Source organism: Neopsephotus bourkii, unplaced genomic scaffold (assembly GCF_033783945.1).
Source record: "Neopsephotus bourkii isolate Nb327-2 ecotype Australia unplaced genomic scaffold, CSIRO-AGI_Nbou_v1 NB_998, whole genome shotgun sequence".
NCBI lineage: Eukaryota > Metazoa > Chordata > Aves > Psittaciformes > Psittacidae > Neopsephotus > Neopsephotus bourkii.
The window spans coordinates 3,229,497-3,254,646 of record NW_026901490.1 but is presented as its reverse complement, the minus strand read 5'-3'; the positions used below and the strand labels follow the sequence as shown (position 1 = coordinate 3,254,646).

At 36.1% G+C, this 25,150-nt stretch overlaps 1 protein-coding gene across 5 annotated transcripts in view; it reads right to left on the bottom strand.

Annotated features, from left to right (window-relative positions):
• EML5 (EMAP like 5) overlaps nt 1–25,150 on the bottom strand; it is a 106,029-nt gene that overhangs the window by 44,419 nt on the left and 36,460 nt on the right. For all 5 annotated transcript variants that reach the window (XR_009726480.1, XM_061359954.1, XM_061359955.1 and 2 more), the window contains exons 9-19: nt 21,869–22,125; nt 19,943–20,155; nt 18,040–18,207; nt 16,920–17,026; nt 16,416–16,534; nt 8,657–8,843; nt 6,768–6,873; nt 5,472–5,565; nt 3,441–3,541; nt 1,392–1,594; nt 228–339 (exon numbers count right to left, since the gene is read on the bottom strand). Coding sequence is in view for 4 of the 5 variants with exons in the window: in XM_061359954.1 (XP_061215938.1) it covers nt 228–339; nt 1,392–1,594; nt 3,441–3,541; nt 5,472–5,565; nt 6,768–6,873; nt 8,657–8,843; nt 16,416–16,534; nt 16,920–17,026; nt 18,040–18,207; nt 19,943–20,155; nt 21,869–22,125 (1,667 nt within the window). In the remaining variant the exon portion in view is untranslated. The remainder of the gene's footprint in view (nt 1–227; nt 340–1,391; nt 1,595–3,440; nt 3,542–5,471; nt 5,566–6,767; nt 6,874–8,656; nt 8,844–16,415; nt 16,535–16,919; nt 17,027–18,039; nt 18,208–19,942; nt 20,156–21,868; nt 22,126–25,150) is intronic.

Genomic DNA, 25,150 nt, shown 5'->3' with positions numbered 1-25,150 from the left:
CTAATCAAATAATAAGGTAAATATTATGATCTGCACCCACACAAAGATACTTTAACATACCATTTCCCTCCCAACAGAAAACTGACTTATTTAGAATCAATCAAGCTTTTAAAAAAATAATTTTTAGTATTCATTATGTCAAATGCAGATTTTTTCCTACTGGTGAAAGCAACTCCACAGTAAGTTTTCTAAAGAAAGTATTTTAAATAGAATAAAGTCTCTGTTACCTTTAGACCCAGGGGCCAAAGCAGCCCTTTTGATGGCATAGGTTTTGAGACAACGTTCAAAGGTATCATCCCAGAGAGCTACTACCCCATCCTTTCCTCCAGTAACAAATCCCTGAGGTTAGGGGAAATAAAATAATAATCATTAAAAATAAATAAACTGCAGAAAATATAATCAATCATTATCTTTCCTTAGTTTTTCAGTGATTTCTGCAATACTGAAAATGGATTATATACAACACTGAAATGCACAGAACTACAGGTGTTAGAAATGAAAAGATTAGGGGCAACAAAATGATTGAAATCTTCTGACAAAAGCAGCACATTTCTGTACAGTCCAGGCACATATGCTGGATTTAGAAGTCCTAACCAATAAGCTTCTAACCAAAAAGCTTCAAAATCCCTTTGGTACTTCACCTCATTGCTCCAAGCCAAACTTAGTGCCACTCACAAAAATTTGATTAGTGCTTAAATTGTTCAAACATATGCATATATGTGCCAGTTTGTCGTGAAATTTATTTACAGCTATTTAATGAAGCAACATGTATGCCTCATACTGAAATCATTAGTATTTTCCTTTGCAGCACTTAGTTCTGGCAATGGATAACATATGCTTTGGACAAAGCTGCTATACTGCAACTCAAATATTAGAAGGTGAAGTAACTTAGTCTTACCTAGGAAGATAGATACACAAAACTTCAAACATACAAGTAATCTAACTGGAATGCCCAGTCACATTTAAGCACATGCTTAAAGGCTTTCCCGAGTCAAAAGATGTTGAGGATCAGGAGAGAGTACTTAGTGATTTGCAGATTAAATGCTGCTACTAGTAGAACAGAATTACACCATTAAAACAATAAGAATATGATCTACCCTGTCTCTTGCAAGCTCACATATTCCATTAAACTTATGGATGCTTAAATCAAAAAGTACTTTTACTTTTCATAAGTCACTATTTTTTCTTTAGCAAGAGGTCACAAAAATTACCAAAAAAAATGTCACTTCATCACAAGGGTTTGAGAAATGCAAAATACTGTTTTGAATGTGGACCTCACAAGGCTTTTCTGTAATGGAAATAAAGCCATGGTTTCCTGAGTCTGGGAAAGGCATAACTTCATAGACTTTTTTTTTGTCCAGACATCAAAAAACAGTGAGCAGTTTATTTACTTTTTCCAATGCGTGCATGCTGAACACAGGACCATCATGTGCTTTGACAGTTTTAATGAGAAATACATCTCTCCAAATACACACATCCCCCGTGGAAGTTCCAGAGAATGCCATCTCTTCAGTCCAGCCATACACTGCACACATCATTGTATCAGTTCTTCCCAATGCACCTATGCAGCCCTTTCTCCCAATTAGTCCTCCACCTGGTTCAAAGCAAAAACAAGATATCAGATGTCTGCTTGGAACTATTTTCCAAAAGCTATACAACCTTGCCCAAAGCAACAAGCCCTTTTCCCCTGGGTCACCCCTGCTCCCCAGAAAATTAAGCCCAATTTCCCAGAAAATAAAGTTCTTGCACTGTTTGTCATCTTTCAAGAAAAAAGAGCATTATTTTTAACTCGCTTCTTGAACCTGGATCTGAACATGAGCATACACATACATATAGACATACAAAGAGAAAGCTCATTTATAAACTCTCATCTAAACAAAAACATTAATATTTGCCACACAGTTCACAGAAATTCCTAATGAAATTAACTTGGGGGGAAAAAAGTTTAAATCTTGATATCCTATCCTTTTCACGATAACTTTTTAGTGAGAAATTTTATTTTAGAGGTTTGCTGTACTGACCTCTGGATAGTAGAAATGATACAGCTTTACAACTTTTAAAATACAGTATTGAAAATCATTTGGTAAGTACAAAATATAGTAACTTCTGGCTAGAACATTGGATTTTTATTTTCACAGTCATCAGAGAAACTTCATCTGTTATAATACAGAAGCCCCTTAGGATGTGACACTTCACACTGTTCTCATAATTACAGAGACAACGTCTCCGAACCCCTCTGCAACCACTTGGCACTGATGAAAATTTAGTCCAAACCATATACTTTAGTGTCACTTCTCACATCAAATGCACCTGCTCTAGTGCAGACTTCAAAGACTTGGCATTTGTTAAGGTGCACTGATACTCAACTCCTCACATTAACACTGCTAAGTGTGCTTCAAGGCAACTGCCTTGCCAGTGTACCATTGAGATTACAGACGGGCTGTAGCATTAAATAAATTTGATTCCTGCTGATTGAGCAATGCCAAAGAGAAAACAGGCATTTTAAAAAATTTCATTTGATTTAAAATCACCATTCCTAGGCTTTTATCATAGTTAAGATTTCTTTGTAGAGAAGTTATAGTAATTTGTTCATTAAATATTCTGACACACTTTGTTCTTTCTATAGGTAGCAAGAACAATAGTTACAATTAATTATTTATATAGACTTCAACAGCTTGATCTCAGGCAATCTTGACTAATTTCTGTTGGAACCAGACATGAGTGTGTTTTTTTTTCCAGTCACAGAGTTTTCTTACCACAATTAATCTTGATCACAGGCTCACGTGAATTGATGTGCATAAATAATTGGAACATTCTGAGCAGATAAGCTAGTCTTCCATAACACATATGTCTTTATATACTTTTTGAGGTTTGAAACAATGAAGTTCACAGTAATATCAGGAAATGTATTTTTCACTCTTCAAAGATTTTTGAGCAGATAAAGCAAGCTGCTTTTCTTTAGCTTTTAATTTTTGAGTTCAAAGGATTCTAAATAAACAGGTCCCAATTGGTACATGTATCCTCTTCAAGTACTTTGTCTGAATTCTTGTATGTGGATTTTTATAACTTTAAATTTAGCTTATATTTGTGGCTCTCTACAATATACCTCTTTTAAAGGTCCTTCTTCCAAATTATTCTACGATTTTAGAGCAGCTATGTAACATTACCAGATATGATACATTATTATTAGATAAAAAGAAACAAAGTAGTAAATTCAGAGTCCTTTCTACTTGTATAGTTCTAGATCCATGGCAAACTGACCTTAAAAAGAATTCCCATTATTGCCATAATGCCAATTAATATGAATTTCTACTAGGCCAAAGCTAACAGGAAGTACATGGAGAAAACATTTGCCTTTAATATACAAAACATATTATAACAGATTCAATGTTTATACTTGAAGTAATAGAAAATGCTATAATTCTGAAAGTTTTCCTTACCTGCTCTACGCCAGAATTTCATGTGTTTAATCCCAACAGTAGTCAATTTATCAGGCATATACGGGTTAATCTTAACAACAAAAATTTTATCTTTGCTTCCCCTGAAATGCAAAGCAAAATAGTTATATTAAAAAAAAAAACAAACAAAAAAAAAAAAAAACAACAACAAACTATTCATATTCTTAAATAGGTTTTGGTTTGGGGTTAGTTTGCGTTTTTTTTGTCCCATAATGTATACCTTCTCTATCTTGCTAACATTTACTTCCAAATCATTAACAATAATTTATTATGAGAAGAAAGCCAGAGAACTCACATACCGAGTCATGCCCTATCTTCCTTACCCTTGACTTTTTAAAGATAACTACTTTACTTCAGAAATCCACCAGGTGGCATTTTCTTTACAAAAGAATGCATATTTGCGCTAAGTTTAGGTATATAGCATTTTGACCTCTGACAGCTCATAATGAAACCTAAAGACGTAAAATTGAAAATCTTATTTAAAAGCCTTTCATACTGAAAACAAACTGCCATTCTCATTCACCTTTTACTTAATTTTTCCATTTTTCTTGTTAGTATAAAACATATGCATATCAATTTAAAATGGAAATTTCATTTTTTTCTAGAAACACTGAAACCTGTTGTGTGTTTTAGATTTCTGACTATGTTTCTGTAAAATCAACACCTTGCTTCAGTCCTATAGTGTGGACACCACCCCCCCCAAAAAAGAAAACAAACCCTAAAACAAACAAACAAACAAAAGCCACCAAAAAACACCCCCCAGCTTTCAAATGTGTTTGCTATCTGTGCAAGGTAAGAAATGCTTACTAGTAGGGATTTTTTGTCTATAAAATGCAAAGAGCCTCTAATCCTTAATTTTTGCTCCCTGTTCAAGAGTTGCCATAACCTTTTACCTCTGTAATTTCCAGACCTCTAAATGAACTGGTAACAAGAAGTATTAGCCAGTTTCTTACCAAACTCACAGTTTAATCTTCAGTGTGTATATTCTGCTCTCAAAAATTCTGTTCAATTCTTCTGAGTAGGTAAGAAAAAAAAAAACACTCAAGAAACTAAATCCAGTATAAACTGGTTAAATTTTGATTAAAAAAGGGAATTAAGTGAGATTGATGTGTTCAGAGAGTAGGGGGATTTAAAAAAAAAAAAAAAAAAATCACTAGAAAGGAGGCAACTGAAAGGCCCAAATCAGTATCTTCAGAGAAGCCAAGCTACCTGGGCTTCTAACAAATAATAAATCCTTTTCAAATCTGCCTAGAACTATATTTAGCGTATACATACTGAATACAGAGTGGGGAAATACCCTCTCACATTATTGCTCTATTTAAAACAACAGATCCTTAGAAACAGCAAAGACAGAGGTTTCAAAAACCTTAACATCAGAAATAAGATTTTTATCTTGTACACTGCAACTACATTTATTAAAATTACATTAAATAGTCTGTGCAGAGGCAAAAAAACCCTTCCAAAATATTTAACCTTTGGAGGTTATTTAATCCAACTTCCCACTCAAAGCAAAGCTAAGTCCAATGTCAGATCAGGCTGCTCAGGACTCAGAAAGGAAAATGAAAGAACACTGAAGAAAAGGCAACTGAGAAAAAAACCACCACAAACTACTATCTCAAGACAGACAGGACCTCTGATGAAAAAGATTCTGAAAAGCAGAACATACATTACTATCTCTGAGAGGGCCAACAAAAGTGAATGGAGTGACTTTTATTGAAATTATTTCAGAACTCATCAAACAAACGTAAACAAACTTTGCATTCTATGTCTGCTTTCTTCACCAGTTGAGCTGTCACTGAAATAAGTTTTGTTGACTCTCTGAGAGTCAACAGGTTCTTCTTCCAAAGACAGTTTTAAGTCTGTGCTAAATATGCTTAAAGCTGTGCTCTATCACTAAAGTGACAGAAACCGATAATTTATCAGAAAACTATTATTCTTCCATTAATATATTTTCCTTACTGTCGTTTGAGGGTAAATCTAGGTACAAATTTTAAAATGGAGATACATTCCTACCTTACTGCTGAAAGCTTTTCTCCTTTCTTCCAATCCCAGAGTACAATAGTGTGATTGTCATCTATTCCAACAGAAGCCAATCGTTTCCCATCCGCTAGAAAGATAAATTTATGATTAAGAGAGTAGATACATAACTATGCTGCAATAATAAGGAACCATATTAAAGAATATTATAACTTCGCAAATATTATAAGAAGAATGTACAAACAGGTAAATAATCATGTGACATGTGCTTAAAGGCACATCTGTCTGCTTTTAAACTTTGGATGCAGCTTAGGACTTTAAGTCACCTTGCCTAAAAATCGTGCTTTGTGTTTTTATCAAATCCTTTGTTCGGGTGGTTGCTGACATAGCTTCAGAAAAACTTTAATCACAGGTTGTACTATGAGAATTTCCTGCTCAGTCTGAAAATCCATGTTCATTTTTAAACAGGAAAGCATTAAAGCAACACCATGTACTTTATGAAATATCCTTGAACTTAGTGTGAAGTCTTTGAGAAGCTCTGACATGTATCCAACATTAACATCCAAGAAAGAAGTTATTTGTGCTTGCTCGTGATAAACAACTTTCTGACATTTATCAATCTTTGAAATTGCTATACATCCATGACAAAATTTGGGAAATCAGATTCACATCTTGAAAAGAACCAAAGGTAATAAGCATCAAAGACCCTGAACTACTCATCCTTGGGATCACATGTTTTCAGTGTGAGGTTAGAGATCCTATCTAGTAAGTCCAAGCCATTAAAGAATGAACAGAAGTCAGTGGAAAAGAGGAAATTTAACACTGGTACAGGAATTCAGTGTATGGGGTGTAAAATCTCGAAAGATGTAACTAACAGTCTCTTGTTAGTATAAGATGGAGAGAAAGGCTGGGTTTCTGCTCAGAACTCTTACGTAACTGGACTTTCTGAACTTACCAGTGTGCTACCCCATTGGCTTGCAGGATTTAAATTCTTTAAAACTGGACACCTGATAAATTTGCTTATACAGTTGTAATGCAGACATAACACACAAGATCTGTGCACCTGCCTCATACAACCAAAAGAGATTCCAAAGTGATCAACTCAGCTATTAAATGACACAGAACCTGTTCTTGCATTTTCTGATGTTCAAGACTCTACAGGAGCATTTTGTAATCAATGAGCACAGCCTTTCTCTTTTGACATTGATCATTGGAGAAAACTTTTAATGCAAAATCTTCAATGTAAAGGAATTCACAATCGCTCATTACAACTGATTAGCTTTCATATAAAAAAAAAAATTGTAAATAAATAAATAAATAAATACTTATTACCTGAAAAATCAACAGCACAAACACCATACTGGTGATAGCCCTTTAATACTGAGAGTGGTTTTATCGTTTCTGTATCCCAAATGTGTATTGAGGAATCTCGACCAACCTGAAAGTAAACATTTATAAGAATTTTTTTTTCATTTCTCTGTTACTTCACATAGCTGTTTAAAAGCATAATACTAACAAATTCTTTAAAAAGTATTTGAAAAAATTTACAGAGATAAAAATTTTGCAGTATTGCTTTTGTCTGGCTAGCAGTATGTTATTCCTTCTCCTGCTTTATAAATACCAGTCCCCAGCTGGCTCTTTCTTTCCTCCAAATAACTCAGACACATTAATCACAACTAAATCACTCTCCACTTGGGGGAAGAGAAGGGGAAACAGCCTTTCATTGATTGCACTGTGGCATACTTATTCCATCAATTCTCTATCAATCATTCCGTCCAAAAATAAAAGGTTATTTTTATTGCTCGTATGAAAGCTACTCTGTGTTTGAGAAATCAAGGTGACTTCTGCTACTGTCTGTTGTCATTACAAGTGCCTACAAGCCAGCTTTTAAAACATCAATACCTATGGAGTAATATCCACAGAAATGGCACCAATACAGGTAACTAGAACATGGTAAGAAAAGCAACACAGCTTTACTCTTTCCAACTATATACAAGCATTATTAGTCAATATTTACAAGATTATTTGCTATTCCTAAGATTTTGCACCTTTGTACACAAAAACGGCTGGAAAACCAGAACACTTTCCTGTGTTTAAGACCAGAGGTAGGACGCAAGAAAAAAGGATCTATTTCTGGTTTTGCCACAAACATAACATGCGATGTTTGCAAAGCTCTTTGTAATATCCACTAGAATCTGAACCAGTGTTCATGGGGAATTTGATTATTGCATTAACTAATTTCTGCAGGTAATGTAGTAAACAACAGTATATAATGTGCCTATATAAGCTAGTATGTAACACAATATATCTTCCTGTTTATAGCATAAGGTGTTCTAAAACACAGCAAATTCAGGCATATTTTTTGTTTTAGTTTTTACTATTCCAAAATTAAACAGAATGAATTCTTACATTTAGATCTTTAATCTCTAGACTGACCTGCAAATTTATGTTAATCACAAAAATTTTTATACAAATTAAGGGCATTATAAGCAAAATTTTATTTCTACTAAAAAATTCAATTCACATATTATCCAATTTATATAACAAAACCACAATAATAACTTAAAAACCTTGAAACATCAAATCAAACCTTCACATCCTGGTGTATAAACATTTAGGGGAAGAGGCATTTGCCTGAACACATAAATGAAAAGGATATACCTAAAATTACTGTCTCATGAAAGGTAAAAAGAACTTCTTATAAATATTTTAGCAACATACACACCTGAGTTGCACACACAAACAATAAATGGTTTGGCTATAAGTGATAACCAAAACCAGAACACATGAAACTGAAATGCCAGAATGTAGTAACAACAGCTAACTTCATGTTATGTAATAGTATACAAATGCATATATAGCTACCTTCATAACTAAGATACTAAAAATATTGTATTTTTATTGCCCATTTCCTCCACTGTTATCATGAAGCAGCAATGTAATGAAAAAAAATAAAAATGAATCCATTCTTAAATGAAAAAGATGTTAAAAAAACCCCAGATATTCACAAAAACGTATCCACTCAAGTCTCTTATCAGAATTAATATAAAGAACTGGAAAAATACCACCTTATGTAGCAGATGGAATCATGTTAAAGAACTGCAACTTACATGCAGTCCTTCACCCTAATAAATTTATAATGGACTTTCTTCCTTCAAAATAGGCTTTTCTAAATTCAGTAGTAACAACTTCAGATTCTTGTAGATAAACACACATCCTACCTGGCCTGTTGCCACATAGTCCTTTAAGGGATGAATAGCAAGGCAAAGAATGTCATCATCATGACCTAGATAAAAGCGCTGTGTGTTCTGCTGTCGATTGTATACCACTCCCACAGCTGCAACATGGTATACGATTTCACCCGTCTGAGTGTAAAATAAATTGCTTCGGCAGTCGTAACCTCTGTAACTAAAGAAAAAAAGTTTGTTCTTCAAGGACATAACGATACATACTGAAACTTTGAGATAAAATAATGCAAAATGAATTTTGCACATGTGAAAATTCAATCACTTAATGATTGCTGTTTTGGTGTTTTAACATTATTAACATATTTTCCTAAAGGAGCACCAATTTATCAATTTTACTTACTATTCAGACATCAGTACTACTAGCATTAGTTTGAAAGTGGCTGTTATTTAATAGTAACTCTCCACAACTAGTTTAGAAGAGAAAGTAATAGCGAATCACTTTTTCAGACATCATGTAGAATTTGGGCATGCAATGTGTAATCAAAGAAAATAGCCAAACTAGTACTTTGGACATTTTCTATCTCTTATTGTTTGAACAACAAGCAGCAAAAAGTTTACGTAAGAATGTGGACAACCCAAATTTCATAAAACTGAAAGTTTCTGGAAACTTACTAATACAAAATAAATACATAGATTTTCTACCGGAGCAGTTTGTTTTGAAGGAAAATCCTGTATCCTTTCTGTATTGACACAGCAAGTGCATGAGTAAGCCAATTCCCTACTGAGGTCTGCATGCACTATCACAGTATATACATTTCTTCTTAGGCATGATTACAATTCAGTAACCCATAAGAAACAATGGTAGTAGCATTTTCAAAAAGGCTAGGGTCCTACTTTCAGAAGTAATTTCAGAGGGTCAGAAACCTAAAATCATTAAACGATCAAGTTGTAAACTCGTGTTTTTAACAATGTGATCCTTGGCAGTCAATGGAGATAACATTTAAAAATGTGTAACTTAAATCCATTCCTTCCTTTCCTCTGATATGAACAGTATTCCATGTACTCCTGACACAACCTGTTCCTATGCTATTAATTTCCCAGCTAATCTCTATTTCTTCTTCTGTTCTTGCAGATCTTCACTAAACTTTTGAATTATTTTACAAAGATGCAGGCAAAATCTGGTTACATTTCTAAATATACAGTTATATTTACAAGAAGGGAATGACCCTTGAATGTGTTTGAACTGGCCATAAGTTATCTTTATTTAGGAATCATAAGGCTTTACCTAAGTATTTCTGAATCCAGCTTCTAACTGAACTAACTGAAAAAAAAAAAAAGCCCTGACCACGGTATCACAGTATCACAGTATCACAGTATGTTAGAGATTGGAAGGGACCTCAAAAGATCATCTAGTCCAATCCCCCTGCCGGAGCAGGAACACCTACATAAGGTTACACAGGAACGTGTCCAGGCGGGTCTTGAATGTCTCCAAAGAAGGAGATTCCACAACCTCCCTGGGCAGCCTGTTCCAGTGTTCCGTCACCCTCACTGAGAAGAAGTTTCTTCTCAGGTTTAAGTGGAACCTCTTGTGCTCCAATTTGTACCCATTACCCCTTGTCCTTTCATTGTTTGCCACTGAGAAGAGCCTGGCTCCATCCTCGTGACACTCCCCCTTTATATATTTATATACACTAATAAGGTCACCCCTCAATCTCCTCTTCTCCAAACTATAGAGACCCAGCTCCCTCAGTCTTTCCTCATAAGGGAGATGCTCCACTCCCTTAATCATCTTAGCTGCCCTGCGCTGGACTCTCTCCAGCAGGTCCCTGTCCTTTTTAAACTGAGGGGCGCAGAACTGGACACAATATTCCAGATGAGGTCTCACCAGGGCAGAGTAGAGGGGAAGGAGGACCTCTCTCGACCTACTAACCACCCCACTTCTAATACAACCCAGGATGCCATTGGCCTTCTTGGCCACAAGGGCACAGTGTCGGCTCATGGTCACCCTGTCGTCCACCAGGACCCCCAGGTCCCTCTCCCCTACACTGCTCTCTAACAGGTCGTTCCCCAGCCTATACTGGAACCTGGGGTTGTTCCTGCCCAGATGCAGGACTCTACACTTTCCCTTGTTATATTTCATCAAGTTATTCCCCGCCCAGCTCTCCAGCCTGTCCAGGTCCCTCTGGATGGCAGCACAGCCTTCTGGCGTGTCGGCCACCCCTCCCAGCTTAGTGTCATCAGCAAACTTGCTGATAGTACACTCAATTCCCTCATCTAAATCGTTGATGAATATATTAAATAATACTGGTCCCAGTACCGACCCTTGAGGCACTCCACTAGATACAGGCCTCCAACTAGACTCCGCCCCATAGACTACAACTCTCTGGCTTCTCTCCTTCAGCCAGTAAGTCAGGCATAAGTCAGTCATTCTTGGCAAACAAAGTAACTAAACTTTCAGCATTGGCAACTGCAAACTGACAGAAATCCCAAACGTCTGCTATACTTTTCATGATATGAATCGGTTAGCTTAATTGAAAGCATGTTTCACCAGAACAAACTGCATAATTTCAAAGAAGAAAACGAATGCCAGATCTTTTTGCAACACTGCAGGTCTCTATCACACAAGACGAAGATGCATTTGCACACATACCAGTAAGTGTCATACACAAAATTAATGGGATAGCATTAAGCCAATTACTGCATGAGACACGTAAAAGGTTTAAATGACACAGAAATTATGTAGTCCAGGTAGAAAATTTTTCATAAAATTATATACAGCTTTCTTTGTGTAAACAGTGCACCAATACTAGACCAATACAAATACTAGATCTTTGCATTACTGCAAAACATCACAGCAGGTGATTACTGGAAAACCTAGAGCAGATTTGAATATCCTGTCTTTCTGTCTGCCCACATACACTACTCTCAATGGTACTTAGCTCATATGTTATTTGAGAAAAATTGCTAAAATCACCTCAACAAAGCAGATAGTCCAGGTCCATTCCTTCCCAAATTCAGAATGTTGCATTTCCCCTTTTTGAAGTTCATAAGATTTCTCCCTGCCTAGTTCTCTAGCCTGTTCAGGTCCCTCTCAATGCAGCACAGCCATCTGGTGTACCAAGCACTCCTCCCAGCTTCATACTGCCTCCAATACTTTGAAGTCCAAAGCTGGATCTCATTAGATCACAAACAAGCAAGTTGCCATGGTCTAATGAACTTTTTAAACCAGCAAAAAGTGTGATAGCACAGAAATAACAGTTTTTAAATACATCTCACTCCAGCCCACTGTTTACATTGGTACTCACGCTCAGGCTCTTAACATCAGGTTTGGCACCAGTCCAGCAACTTTTCAACTGTTTTCTGAGTTACTGTCCCTTCAAGGTCTCTAAAAAAAATTCTCTTTCCATTAGGTCTGATGCTCAGCTGTATGTTTGCTTCCTGCTCTTCTCAAAAGTGACTAACAATTTAGAGTCACAATACAAGTGCAGACTCTTCTATCATACTTCGCTCTCCCTCCACCCATATCCTTCCCTAACAACATCCCCTAGCAGCAGCATGTCTGGATGTTTTGAAGCTGATTTCTGCCAGACCAAAATTACTGCCTGCTTGCCCTGCCTGGCTAAACCTTCTTTGATGTCCAGCCAGTAGTTTCTAAAGAGACATAATACAGTAGCTGTGAAGAAAGAAGACCAAAATAATCTACCACAATATGCAACATCAGCAGTTAAAGGACATGACAACATTCAGTGAGCAGGAGGGCGCAGTGCCAAAGAAGATATTTGGACCTGTTGCTGCTTAGGCATCATTTTCCTGTACTTCACAATCCGTTAAAAACACTAGATTCCCTTTGCAAATGCAGAGTAATAATAATTTTTTTTTTTTTTTAAAGCAGCTGAATAAACACCCTGAATGAGAATATCTTGAAAAACAGCCACCAAAAACGTATGGTGAAAGAAATTATACTTTAAAAATACTGGACATTAAGCAATTTCATACAAGCTTAGAGGTCACCTATAAAAATAAAAAGCATTAGGACAGAAAAAGGGTCTCAGATCCTTCTACCTGTAACCCAAAAATTCAGATTTTTCCCAGCTCTTGTTCTAACTGTTGCCTATATACCCTAAGCTAAGCATAGTGGAACGGAGTATGTTAATACCATATATCACTGTGCTACTCAAAACCCCCAAAATCTATCAAGGAAGCAGGAAAATACTTATTACTACTCATGGCTACAACTTTTTATGATAAGAAGTTGACATTTTAGTTCACTTCTTCCATTATTAAAAAAGGTGTACAATCAGCTATTTACAATTAAAATAAAACATTGTATCGCCAAAATATCAAGCAGAGCAAACAAAGACATTTTATAGCCCAGTTAAACATATCTGGTCATTCCCATATGCCATTTTACTAACTCCTTAACTATATAGCTACTTTTCACTAGAATGAATTGATGGGCTATCTAGTCCAAGCAGAGATACATTTTTCAGTGTAAAAGATCATTCCCTGAGTTCCAAAATACTTACATCTCCATTATTATGAAACCAATTTAGAACTAAGGTTATTAGCTAATCTCAGAAAAAAAAAAAAGAGAAATAATTTCTTTGCATGCAGAAAACAAACCACAGAAGTAAAATACAAGGCAACTCAATTAACAGCTACAAACTAAATAAGCTCTGCATCATAATTACTGGACAATATATAACAAGGCACTATAAAGATAATACTGGATTCTGTTGATGACAATGCTGCAGTAGTTGTTTCCAAGTGGTCTTCAGCAACAGGTAATCAAACCATCAATCCAGCTCCAGTTCAAGTTAATAGGACAGTAACTTTCAGACAAAAAGCCTCCTAATGCTAGTAGGAAAAAATTCTTGCCATTGCCTAGGTCATGTAGAGGAGGGGCTGGATTCAGTTTGAGATTAAGACATGTAAATGCAGGTGTTCACATGTGTATTAGATATATTAACACCTATATTTTAATCAACAGCGTTACAGTCCATATAGTCAATGGAACCTGCAGGGCTACTCAGCTGAAGAAACAGTCAGCATTTAACTTTACTTGAGCCAAATGACTCCTTATGCTTTGCTGACTACTGACTAGAACTCCATAGACAGCAACAGAAGTTTGTGCTTTCAGGCACAGAAGTGTAGGTTCTTCAACCTGAAGCTGGATCCTAACCACAGTTGCAAATTACGCATCTAAAGCCATCTAAGGGGCAACTTCACAAGTACTGTCCACTCAGGGTAAAGCCTCAATGTCCATAGTTTGTCTGATTCTGTAAGGGTTTCAGAATTTGTATGTTAATCTTCAAACCATATGTAGAAAACTTCCAAATGGAGTGCAATCTCACCCCAAAAATCTCCAGAAGAACCAAATGTCAAAATAAACATAGTTGAGGTCACAGTCTTTAGCACAAAGGCAGAGATTATTTTCTTTTAAAATATTTTTGCATGACAATAGTGTTTTTTCAACAGGCCGAACTCATAGCTTACTCCCTTCAGATGCTATTTGTATATGTTTTAACCCTCTGGTAGGAATCCATGCAAGATGTTGTAAAGACTCTCATTTAAGGGCATGAGAAATCCCATGTCACCTCGAAAAAATAACCAAATTTCATCTTATTTGGTAAGGTCAGTTCAATGAATATCCTGAAACTCAAACTAAATTTTGGTTAAAACCTTCGAATAATTAAAAATCATTTTTGTGAGATCAGCAGCATAGCTTCATAGCTTTGAGAGAATACAGGACTACTATTCTTATTATATACTCCTATGAATATAATAGTATAATATTTGCATCCTTATTCCCTTCCAGCAGAAAGAAACTTTAGGAAGCATTGAGTCTGAGAAAGAGGTTCCTCTGAATATCTCTCAAAAGTAGTATCCTTTTCATGTTTCTGAAACACCACCACTGTCAAAGGCATGGCAGAAAGAAAATATAGGCATAGTCAAAAAGACGCCAAACTAGTATATCATTTTAATAACCTTTCTGATGATGACTGCATCAGACCTCTTAGAAAAAGATGCACTTAGAGATTAAACTGTTAATAGAAGTTGCTGTCTCATCTGTATTAGTCAGTGACTGGCTCACATACTCAGAATTATTATTTTTATCCCTTCCCAGAATGGGAAGTAAGCAGAGGTTTAAAAGATTTCTTACAGGATATGAAGACATTTTTAAAAGTTCATCTTTCAAGGCAGTCGATACATTCAAAACATAACCAACATGCCCAAAAACAAAGAAAGGAAAAAGAGCTTCCTATTCCCCTAGTTCAAAAAAAGCACCACTTTGCACACTTTTAAGGAACATCCAAGACATTTCCATTGCAGCTAAAGAAAGATGAAGCAAAGCAGACTTCCTGAATCAGAGAATATGCCTATTACTCACTTGGATGTGGGTCACTTTAAAGTTAACAGCCTGGACATTGAGAAAAATCTGTTGTTCAGCATGGATTCTTCATTAGTTTCCTTGATGCCCACTGGGTAACCAGACAGAACTCAACTGGACATTCTACTTCTGGTCATTCCTGGATATTCTGGTCAAGCTTCACTTCTGTTGTGAAGGAAATAACAATAATCCCAAAGATCCAGGGCCCTTGCTTCTGCTACATCCTCTTCAGGATCATTTGGTTCGATTCCTAGACCAAATTTTAAAGACTATATAGAGCTACCCACCTTAATGCATTTTCTACACCAATATAAAAATCTTCAACTGAGAATTATGGAGCATCAAAATAGAAATAGAAGACCCCAACTCTGTAACAAGCTTCCCAGTTGTCATTATTTCCGAAGCTGTTCCTCAGACTCCATGTCTTTTACAGACAAAATTGCTGAGTTGAAAAATTAACTATCCTTAGCCAATTTATTTATTAAGCATTTCATATGGAGCCCTTCTAAAATTGTTTAAGTATCATCATAAAGAAAGACAGTACCAGTAACTTATCTGTGCATTTACTTATCTCTAAAAAGAAGTTGTATTCCAGCAAAGAGTTACCTTTCTGAGAGGAAAACAGTATTACCCGATTTCCAGTGCCTTAATTTAATCAAGGCTTTGAGTATGTTTTGTATCAAGGGAATTTATATTTCATTCTTTCATTATTCTAATTTAGTAACATCTACTGCCATTTTGCTTTAAGACACCACATCTTTGTTCTGATGAAAAAGTCTTCACTTATGAAGAGTTATGGGAGACTACCAACCCTAAAGATTAAATTGTAGAACTTAAAGGACACATCTGAAAGTCATTTTGGTACTTAAATTGGCACTAAAAAGAGAATGAAATTGAGTTTTAACACACTTGTAGGACCTGGTAAGGATTAAATTACTAAACTACCACAGAAACATGTAAAATGTTTCAGATTAGGTACAAATAGGTTTTGGTTTGTTTGGTTTTTTTTGTTGTGTTTTGTTGTGGTTTTTTTATAAAATAGCAACAGAAACAGCATTCAGTACAGAACCCAGCCATCTTCAACTACACCAGGCTTCCAAAATAATACACCAAAGAGAACTATTTCCAAATGCTGAAAATTATGTAATAACCAAATATCACAGTCACCTCTATTCAAATGATAAGTATCAGCTAAAGTTTCAGTGCAAATTCAGTTCAGAATTCACACTCAGAATTAGTCTACTTTGGCATCAAAGGTTTCTATTAAATTAGTGCAAATTTATTTTTACACAAATCACAACGCAACTGACCTAAAAGTCTTTCATCAGATTCTTAAATGATGATCACCAACCTACAAAACACAGTCTGCTTGTGTATTTAAAAGAATCCTAGTTTTCATACCCATGAACAAAATGTAATCTTATACTGTTCCCCGGAGCTCGCTCTCGTCTCTTAGAAGCTGCACTTTTTCTTTTTTCTTTGCATTGCTCTTTAAGTTGAGGTAGATCTTCTTTGTAAACCTTTAAAGAAAGAGCACACAATAAATTAAGAGATTCGTGAGAAACACATATGACTTGGAATTCAGCCACGGTAATCATCCATATAAATGAAATACTGACATAATTGTAAAAAATCTCCAAGAACTGTAGCTGGTTATTGCATAGCGTAACTTGTTCTAAAATTACAACCAAAACTATCAGAACATGTTAAGAATACATGTACTTTTTTATTTTTCATCTATTGTGTCTTCAGATTTTGAATACATCAGATAATAATTGTAAAAGTTTTGGTCAGTTCCTGCTCAGGTTTCAGTCTCTCCAGTTTTCAGACTTCAACAGGTATTCATAAAAGACCAACTTAAGCCCTGGGAAGCATTCCAACTACCATCAAAACAAGAACGTTTACCTGTCGACGATAGGTAATCTGTGTCTCTTGTTCAATTTCAGAGTCTAGCTCTGGAACATCAGACTGATCGGAATCTGAGTCATCACTGTTAGAATCAACCAAACTCTCTGCCACCAAAAAAGCAAAAATAGAAAATGAAGCAACCTAAATTACAAACAAGAAAGCATTTAAAGTAACTTGCTTAATGTTTCTGATTTGATATTCAGTGCCTGCATTAACTACACATAAACTTCTAATAATTAACAGGCTGAAAGAATCAGTTCTGAAATTAGAGAAATTTAGTAGAAATAAGTCAACTTGTAAGAAATGTTTCTAGAAATATGTAATAAAAAGTAATCTTTTCATCAGTGATCCAGAGAAACCCAATATAGCTACTGATAAAAGTAGCAGAGCACAGTTAGAAAGGCCATTATCAGGACAATTATCAATAATGTGACAAAACAGATGTATGCTGCACTTAGTGTCAGGTAGCCAGAAGGAAGGTTATATATCTATAGACAAGAAATCTAAACACTTTCTATATAGATATTTTATCTTAGGATGCATTAGCTAATAAGAAATTTGAGTAATAGGACATAATTAATTGAAAACCGATTCATACATAAAGAATCAAACAGGCTTTTTGGAGGCTTCATTAAGGAGATGAAGAAAACTATAGCTTCTTTCTGCATTTGGTACTGACAAGGCCAGCACTGAAACAGCATTCATTTACCCAGTAGCTGGGTTTGCACTGATACATCTTCATATTAAACAAGTCAATTACAATGCTTAAATTATCATCTAAATAGTTCAAAATTTTAATCAACTTTTTTTCCAGTAACATCTTGGCATCCAGTTGTTGACAACTTCGTAAAAGATAATACATACAGAATTCATGAAGTTGTACCTATGATCCAAACTTTTGCATTTTCCCTGTGCACAGGTAACACAGGGGTTATTTTTATTTTTCCCCCAGAATCTTGATAGACTGCACATACAGGGTACAGGCAAGCATTAGTCAATGTTCTCAGGTGGCAATTCTGAATACCTCTTTCTGTACTTCCACCAAAGAATTTTACTTCCATTTTAGTCTCCCCTCCTCATACCTTTTTTTTCTTTTTTTTTTAAATAAATGACTTACCCTGGGGAGCTATATGAAGAGAATCCTTCAACTTCCGGTCAGGGACAAACTTCCACTGAAAGACAGAATGATCAGCCCCCCCAATGGAAACAACCCACTGGTGATCGTGTGACCATCTGACATTTGTCACATGAGCAGAATGACCAAGATATTTTTTAAACTTTGCTCCTAGAACAAGAACGAAAATATCTGTCAACGTACATGGAATAAATATTTCAGAAGCCCCTTAGGAAAACACATCAAGAAATCCTTATAAAAAGTAACAGTTTAATTAAAACATTCCAAGTTATATTTTAATTAAAAATAGCAGCAACTTTCTGCAATATTTCCAAATTTAATGTCTTTAAGAAAAATTTTTACATTTGGACATACCTTTAACAAGTCAAACACAAAGACAGAAATCATATGATAGTACTGTATGAGGTGTACTAAAGGAAGATTTTCTTAAAACTTTGTTATATTAATCTTATATTTTTTACAAACCAGGATTTTGTCAATTACTGTTTCTATAGCGAAAACATTCAGTTATTTAAATGTTAAATTATGTATATTTGCCTCTGTGAAAGCATCCCCAATATGTGTGCTTGTAGCACTTATTCCCACTTTTTGTACAATTTGAGCACTATGCACTTCTAGCAATTCATATCCTCACGTCTTTAATAACAGGAGTAGTAACATAACTACATCAAGTTAATGTTTTCACTGACTACTACATAATTACAATACAATCACTGGATCAGTTACTAAAAAGAAGTTCCTAACAGTACTCCATTATTCAGATCCTTGTGCTTTTGTTTTTATATTTCTAGTGAAAAAATAGGGGATAAAACGGGACCAAATTCCAACTCCTTCAAAATGACAGAAGACTGCTTGCAAAAACATATTTTTCAATTACCTTAGGTATCAGTAAAAGCCTTATCACTTTAAAAGTAAAACTGGAAAGATTAAAATGAAATGGTTTTTAATATTACCTTTCACAAAAAGAGTTGAAAAAACTCTTAATACCATTCATTAAAAAAAAAATAAAATTTCTTCACACACACACTGCTTGAAGACGTAAGACTCACCAAAAAGATCATGCCGCTGTAGCCAGCATTAAACATGCAATGCTGCAAACTGTACCAGGGCAATTTTTTGTTTCCCCTTTCAAAACTTATTCTCGAGGCAAACTTTTTAGGTTAAGGGGACTCTTCTTACAATCTAGAGAACATTTCACAGGCTTTCTCTGATCATCACCACATTACCAGCTTAAGACACAGATCTCTGCTACTGATAATTCGTTACAGTTCAATTTGAACAGTGCCTTTAGCCTTTCTTGTCTAAAACAACACACATTCCTCCTCTGTTCTCTCAGTCCTCAACACTGAACTTGAAAATTATATTGCCTGATTTAGGCTTCAGTTTTAAAAATTTCACATGTGATTTGTCCTTATTACTAGCAAAAATCTGAGGAAAATGTCCCAGAAAAGTTCTTAAACTTCAAATGATATTCAGTGGCATATTCTGATTAAAGTTGTTTTTTTTTTTAGTTCCTAGCCTAAATCTCCATCACTGATCCAGAGGAAGGAAGAAAAATACTTGAAGACCAAGGTGAAATACTGAGGTATGTATACCATAGAAAGGTATATACTGCATCACCTCATGATATTCTGTTATTAGGAAAAAAAAAAAAAGCTATTTTTTCAGCAAATTGTTAGGTATTTGGTTCAAAACACAAGTAGTGCTAGTATTACAGTTGTCAATACACAAGCCTATTACTTTTTTCCACCTCTGAACTCAAACTAAACCTCTAAGAATAAATACTGGTTATTTATATACTTTTTAAACACAGTTTTCTAAAAACTTTTTCTTGAATAACCAAAATTCTAAAATATATGTTTATAATTGAACTTAAAGGTACTACCTTTTCTTAGACATGGGTATCGAAAGAGCTTTACTATTCCGTAATCATCAGCTGTGACCATAACTTGCCCAATAAAATTTGCATCCACAGAATTAATATCATTTATATCTGAATATTTGGGCCAGATTCCATTAACTTCAAGGCCAGAAACACAGGTCCATGATGCCCACTGAACACCTTTTAATTCCTCCTTGTTTGTTACTTCTTTTCCACCTAAGAACAAAAAGAGTAATTTTTAAATATCCATTTATGTAAAGAGTGTAAAATTTATCATTCTTCGGAAAACAAATCCAAGTGAGACCGAATTAAAACCTGACTTCTAAAACTGTCCTGATATTCTCTAGTACAGCATCAGCAGTAAGGCTTCTCAAGACAACAGAAGATCATGAGTTTGGTAATTTACAGTTTTTATTTTTTTCTTAGTAATCTGCTTAAGGCTGTGTTATTTTTAAATGTTTATGAAAAAATGCATGTAGCCATTCTAAGAAAGCTTGGAAAAATCCTGTTTCTGAACTGTTTTAGAAACCTGGATTACTGAGAGCAAAAAGAACTCCTCTGGGCACTGTGAATTACTGAAAACACCATCTGTATACTTAGATCCTTGTTACATTCTTTAACATCAGATCTACCTGTAATAAGATTGTTCCAGTCCCCCAAAGTTTCATTTAAGACTTTAAGAACTGTGTCAGACAAAAAGCTCATTTAGGATAAGTAAGTACTGTGTCCATAGAACTATAAATAAGGCACAGCGCAAACTGTAAGTATTGTATAACAAATGAAGGGACTCTATAGTAAATGATGATGATAATAGATAAATTCTACAAACACAATGAGTAGGAAAAATATAGAATGATATTATGTAAAGAGTATATACACATTTAAAACAAGTCAAAACTTGTGACAAACAGTCCTTGGCATATTGTAATTAGGACTTCAGAGGGAACTTGTCTTGATGAAAACTTCCAAGAGCATGGGACAGTTCAGTCAAGTTTTCAATACAGTGTTCTCTTGAAAATACTTACAATAATGGGGTTGTCACAGAGGCTGAAAATTATATTTCAGTGTTATGTAATATACTAATTTTCTCTAATAGTCACCTGCCATAAAAAAGACACATTTGAATTTGCATTATCAGTAAAATTAATTTTGATATTTTTATTCATTTTGAAGGTTGCATGATTGAATCATATATGTATTCCACTTCAATATTTCTTTTGTTTCCAGCGAGTTATTCCAGCATTCTGGCATCCTTACCTCAGGTACTCTTATTTTCTCTAGTTACCTTAACCCATTATACTTCCAAATTAATATGCATTCTGATTCGGCTACAAATTTCTTGCTGTAAAAGCTCTTTTAAAGTTAAACTCCTCAGTTCTACTGAAAAAATATTTCTAGAATACCAGATGACTCTTCTAAGACACAACATACTGACTTTTCCAAACATTTTAAAAACATACAGTGCAGATTGAAATCCATTTAATATGCAAGCTCAGTAAGAACACAGCTATTAACCTAATGCATACTTAACTTGAATGCAGTGGGTTGTTTGGTTTTATGGTTTGTTTTTTTGTTTGTTTGTTTTTGGGGGGATTATGGGGGTTTTGTTTGGGGGTTTGTTTTCTTTTTGTTGTTGTTTTTCTAAAAAAGTGGGAACAAAGATCTAGTTTCAGAAATAAATCATAAGCCAGCATCTCTACTGTGAAAACTTACATTATAAAGAGTAAACACACAAAAATATTTAAATAGCTTTGTCAGAAAATACCGTACTTATTCAAATATAGCAGATATTTATAAGAACTTAGAAAAAAAATAATTTCGTAACCCAATGCTTTGAACCAGAATGTATATGTGGCTGTTCTTGCCAAACTACTATATGTTCTTTCTGTAACAAGTAACAGAGATCATAAAGTCAACTCAGAATCTTACTTGGCATTCTGTAAAAAAGTCTCTTTCCATTGCCATCATTAGTCTGCAAGTATTTACTGTCTGAAGACCAATCCATATGGGTGATGAAACTTAAAGATCCAATACATTCTCCAACTTTCTTGTATCGCTGAACAACACCATATATATCCACAGAGCTGTCATTGGAACCAACAGCTAGAAAATTCCCATCTGGTGAATATTTCAGTTCATGAATAGCTTCTTTCCTGTCTTTGATATGAACAACCTCAGTCATATCTCTGTAGTATGAAAGAAAGCATGTCGTAAGTATAGAAGAGCCTTATCAATCTGTCATGTTCCCAGTCTTAAAAAACAGATAAAATCATGAAGTGAACTTTACTATCATATATGCAAACACAAAACTGCTATTTTTAGAGTTGAGTAGGGCTTCGTGGCCAAAAAAATGAAGGGAACAGTGACACAAAAAGGTGCTGCACTGGGCTGAGAAAGAGTGAACAAAAGTAACTCTTAAAATTGGGTCCATAAGAGAATTAATCAAGTAGATTAACAGATCTTTATTCATTCATAGAAGAAAACTTCACTGACATGAGACACAAGTCCCATTTTCCCTTTAAAACTCTGGGATCATAGGAACAAGGCAGCAATGATTTTGCATGCATGATGTGCTGACAGCAGCATCCCAACACATGGAAACAACCTAGGGACTAACGAAAATTTATGTTTTAGTAATTCAAGAATAATTAGTAAAGCTAAAACCTAAAACAAAACACTTCCTAGAACACTGCCATTCTTTACAAATATACCTGTATACTTTTTCAAATGTGTTATGGACAACATGAACACATGTAGCACACATGTTTAAAATATCTGAGCACCCCAAGATCAGTTATTTAAAACAGCAATGTAAGTCATCTCATGTATGGTCATCATCATGGCTTGACTTAACGAACGAAGATTTGGGAAGGGCTTTACCCACGCTTACTACAGGCGCGCTGATGACTAAGAAGGCCAATGTGGGATAGGCAATTCCGGCTACAAAAAGCACAGCAGACGGTCTTCTTGGGTGGAACAGGTGGGGCACAATTCTTCCTGTGTTGTCTTTTCTCCTCGAGACTAGTTCTTCGTGAGCTCTCAAAGGAGTCAGCAGCATTATGTATGGTGTGCCTCCAAGTCTCCCGATTGGAGGCCAAGGTGGACCACTGATAGTAGTCAATTTGGCCAAGGCTAAGATACTGTTTCAAGGAGTCCTTATATCTCTTCTTTGGAGCACCTCTCTTGCGGCTACCGGTGGCAAGTTCACCGTAAAACACGATCTTGGGGAGGCGGTGATCCTTCATTCTAGAGACGTGCCCTGCCCAGCGCAGCTGCAATTTCAGCAATATGGCCTCGATGCTGGTGACCCCTGCCTGTTCAAGGACAGTGACATTAGACACATAGTCAGTCCAATGGATGTTCAGAATTGTACAGAGGCAGCACTGATGAAAGCGTTCCAGGAGTCGCAGGTGATGACGGTAGATGACCCATGATTCAGACCCATATAAAAGAGTAGACAATACAATGGCCCTGTAGACACTGACCTTTGTTCTCTTCTTCAGGTGTTCATTGCACCAGACTCATTTATGGAGTTTTCCGAAGGCTCTGTATGCCTTTGCTATTCTGTTGTCTATCTCTTTGTCGATCATGGCATCCAAGGAAATGATGCTTCCCAGATAGCTGAACTGCTGAACTGTCTTAAGCTCTGACTCGCCAATGGTAATATGGGGATGGCGATAATCTTCTTTTGGTGCAGGCTGGTAGAGGACTACTGTCTTCTTCAAGCTGAATTCTAGCCCAAAAACCTCAGGCACCTCCGCAAAGCAAGATGTTAAACACCGCAGAGCTGCTTCTGTGTGGGCAACAAGGGCAGCATCATCAGCAAAGAGCAGTTCACAGTCAAGATGGGTCTTAGTGTGGGCCTTCAGTTGCCTTAGATTAAATAGGCTACCATCGGTACGATATCGAATATAAATGCCGTCTTGTTCGTCGAGGTCTGCCGTAGCCCTTTGGAGCATCATGCTGAAGAAGATTGTGAATAAGGTCAGTGCGAGAACGCAACCTTGTTTCACACCACTGGTGATTGGGAAAGGCTCAGAGAGTGCATCACCATACCTGACTTGGCCTTGCTGATCCTCATGTAACAGAATAATCATTTTGAGGAACTTGGGAGGACAACCTAATCGTTCAAAGATCAGCCACAGGCCTTTTCTGCTCACAGCGTCAAAAGCTTTGGTGAGGTCAACGGAAGTTACGTATAACCCCTTATTCTGTTCTCTACACTTTTCTTGCAGTTGTCTGAGAACAAATACCATGTCTGTGGTACTTCTATTAGCCCTGAAACCACACTGACTTTCAGGTAGAAGTTCTTCTGCGATGGCAGGTACTAGTCTGTTCAATAGTATTCTTGCAAGAATTTTACCAGCAATGGAGAGCAGAGTTATACCACGGTAGCTTGAGCAATCTGACTTGACACCTTTTTTCTTATACAGAGTGACGATGATTGCATCATGAAAGTCTGGCGGTATTTTGCCTTGTTCCCAACAGCACACAACTAGCTCATGAAATTTAGCGTGAAGTGCTTGGCCTCCGTGCTTCCATATTTCAGGTGGGACTCCGTCAACCCCAGCTGCCTTGCCAGTTTTCACCTCCTGTATGGCCTTAAGAGTCTCTCCCATGGCAGGGGTGAAATCCAATTCATTTTTCACCGGATGTTGCAGAATGTGCTGGATTCCTTCGCCTTGGACTACACGATTAGCACTAAAGAGGGTTTGAAAATGTTCAGACCAACGATTCAGGATGGAGATTTTATCTGTAAGAAGCGTTTGGCCATCTGCACCAAGTAAGGGGCTTTGAACCTGGAATGTGGGTCCATACACTGCCTTCAGAACCTCATAGAATCCTCTGTGGTCACCCAAATCTGCACATAGTTGAGTCTTTTCTGCTAGGTTGAGCCACCACTTGTTCTGGATGTCTCTAAGTTTCTGTTGGAGCTTGCTACGTGCAAGACGAAAGGCTGCTTCTCTTACATGGCAGAGTGGCTGAGCGAGGTGTGCTTGATGAGCAGATCTCTTTTTTGTCAGCAATTCCTGGACCTCCTGATTGCTATCGTCAAACCAGTCTTTGTTTTTCTTTGAGGAGAACCCAATGGATTCTATGGAGGACTGCAGGATGCTATTTTTGATATATTGCAAAGCGCTTCAGGAGAAGAATCTATAAGTTGGTCTTCAAGCCTAGTTTGAAGGTTAGCCTGAAAGCTGTCCCTCACTG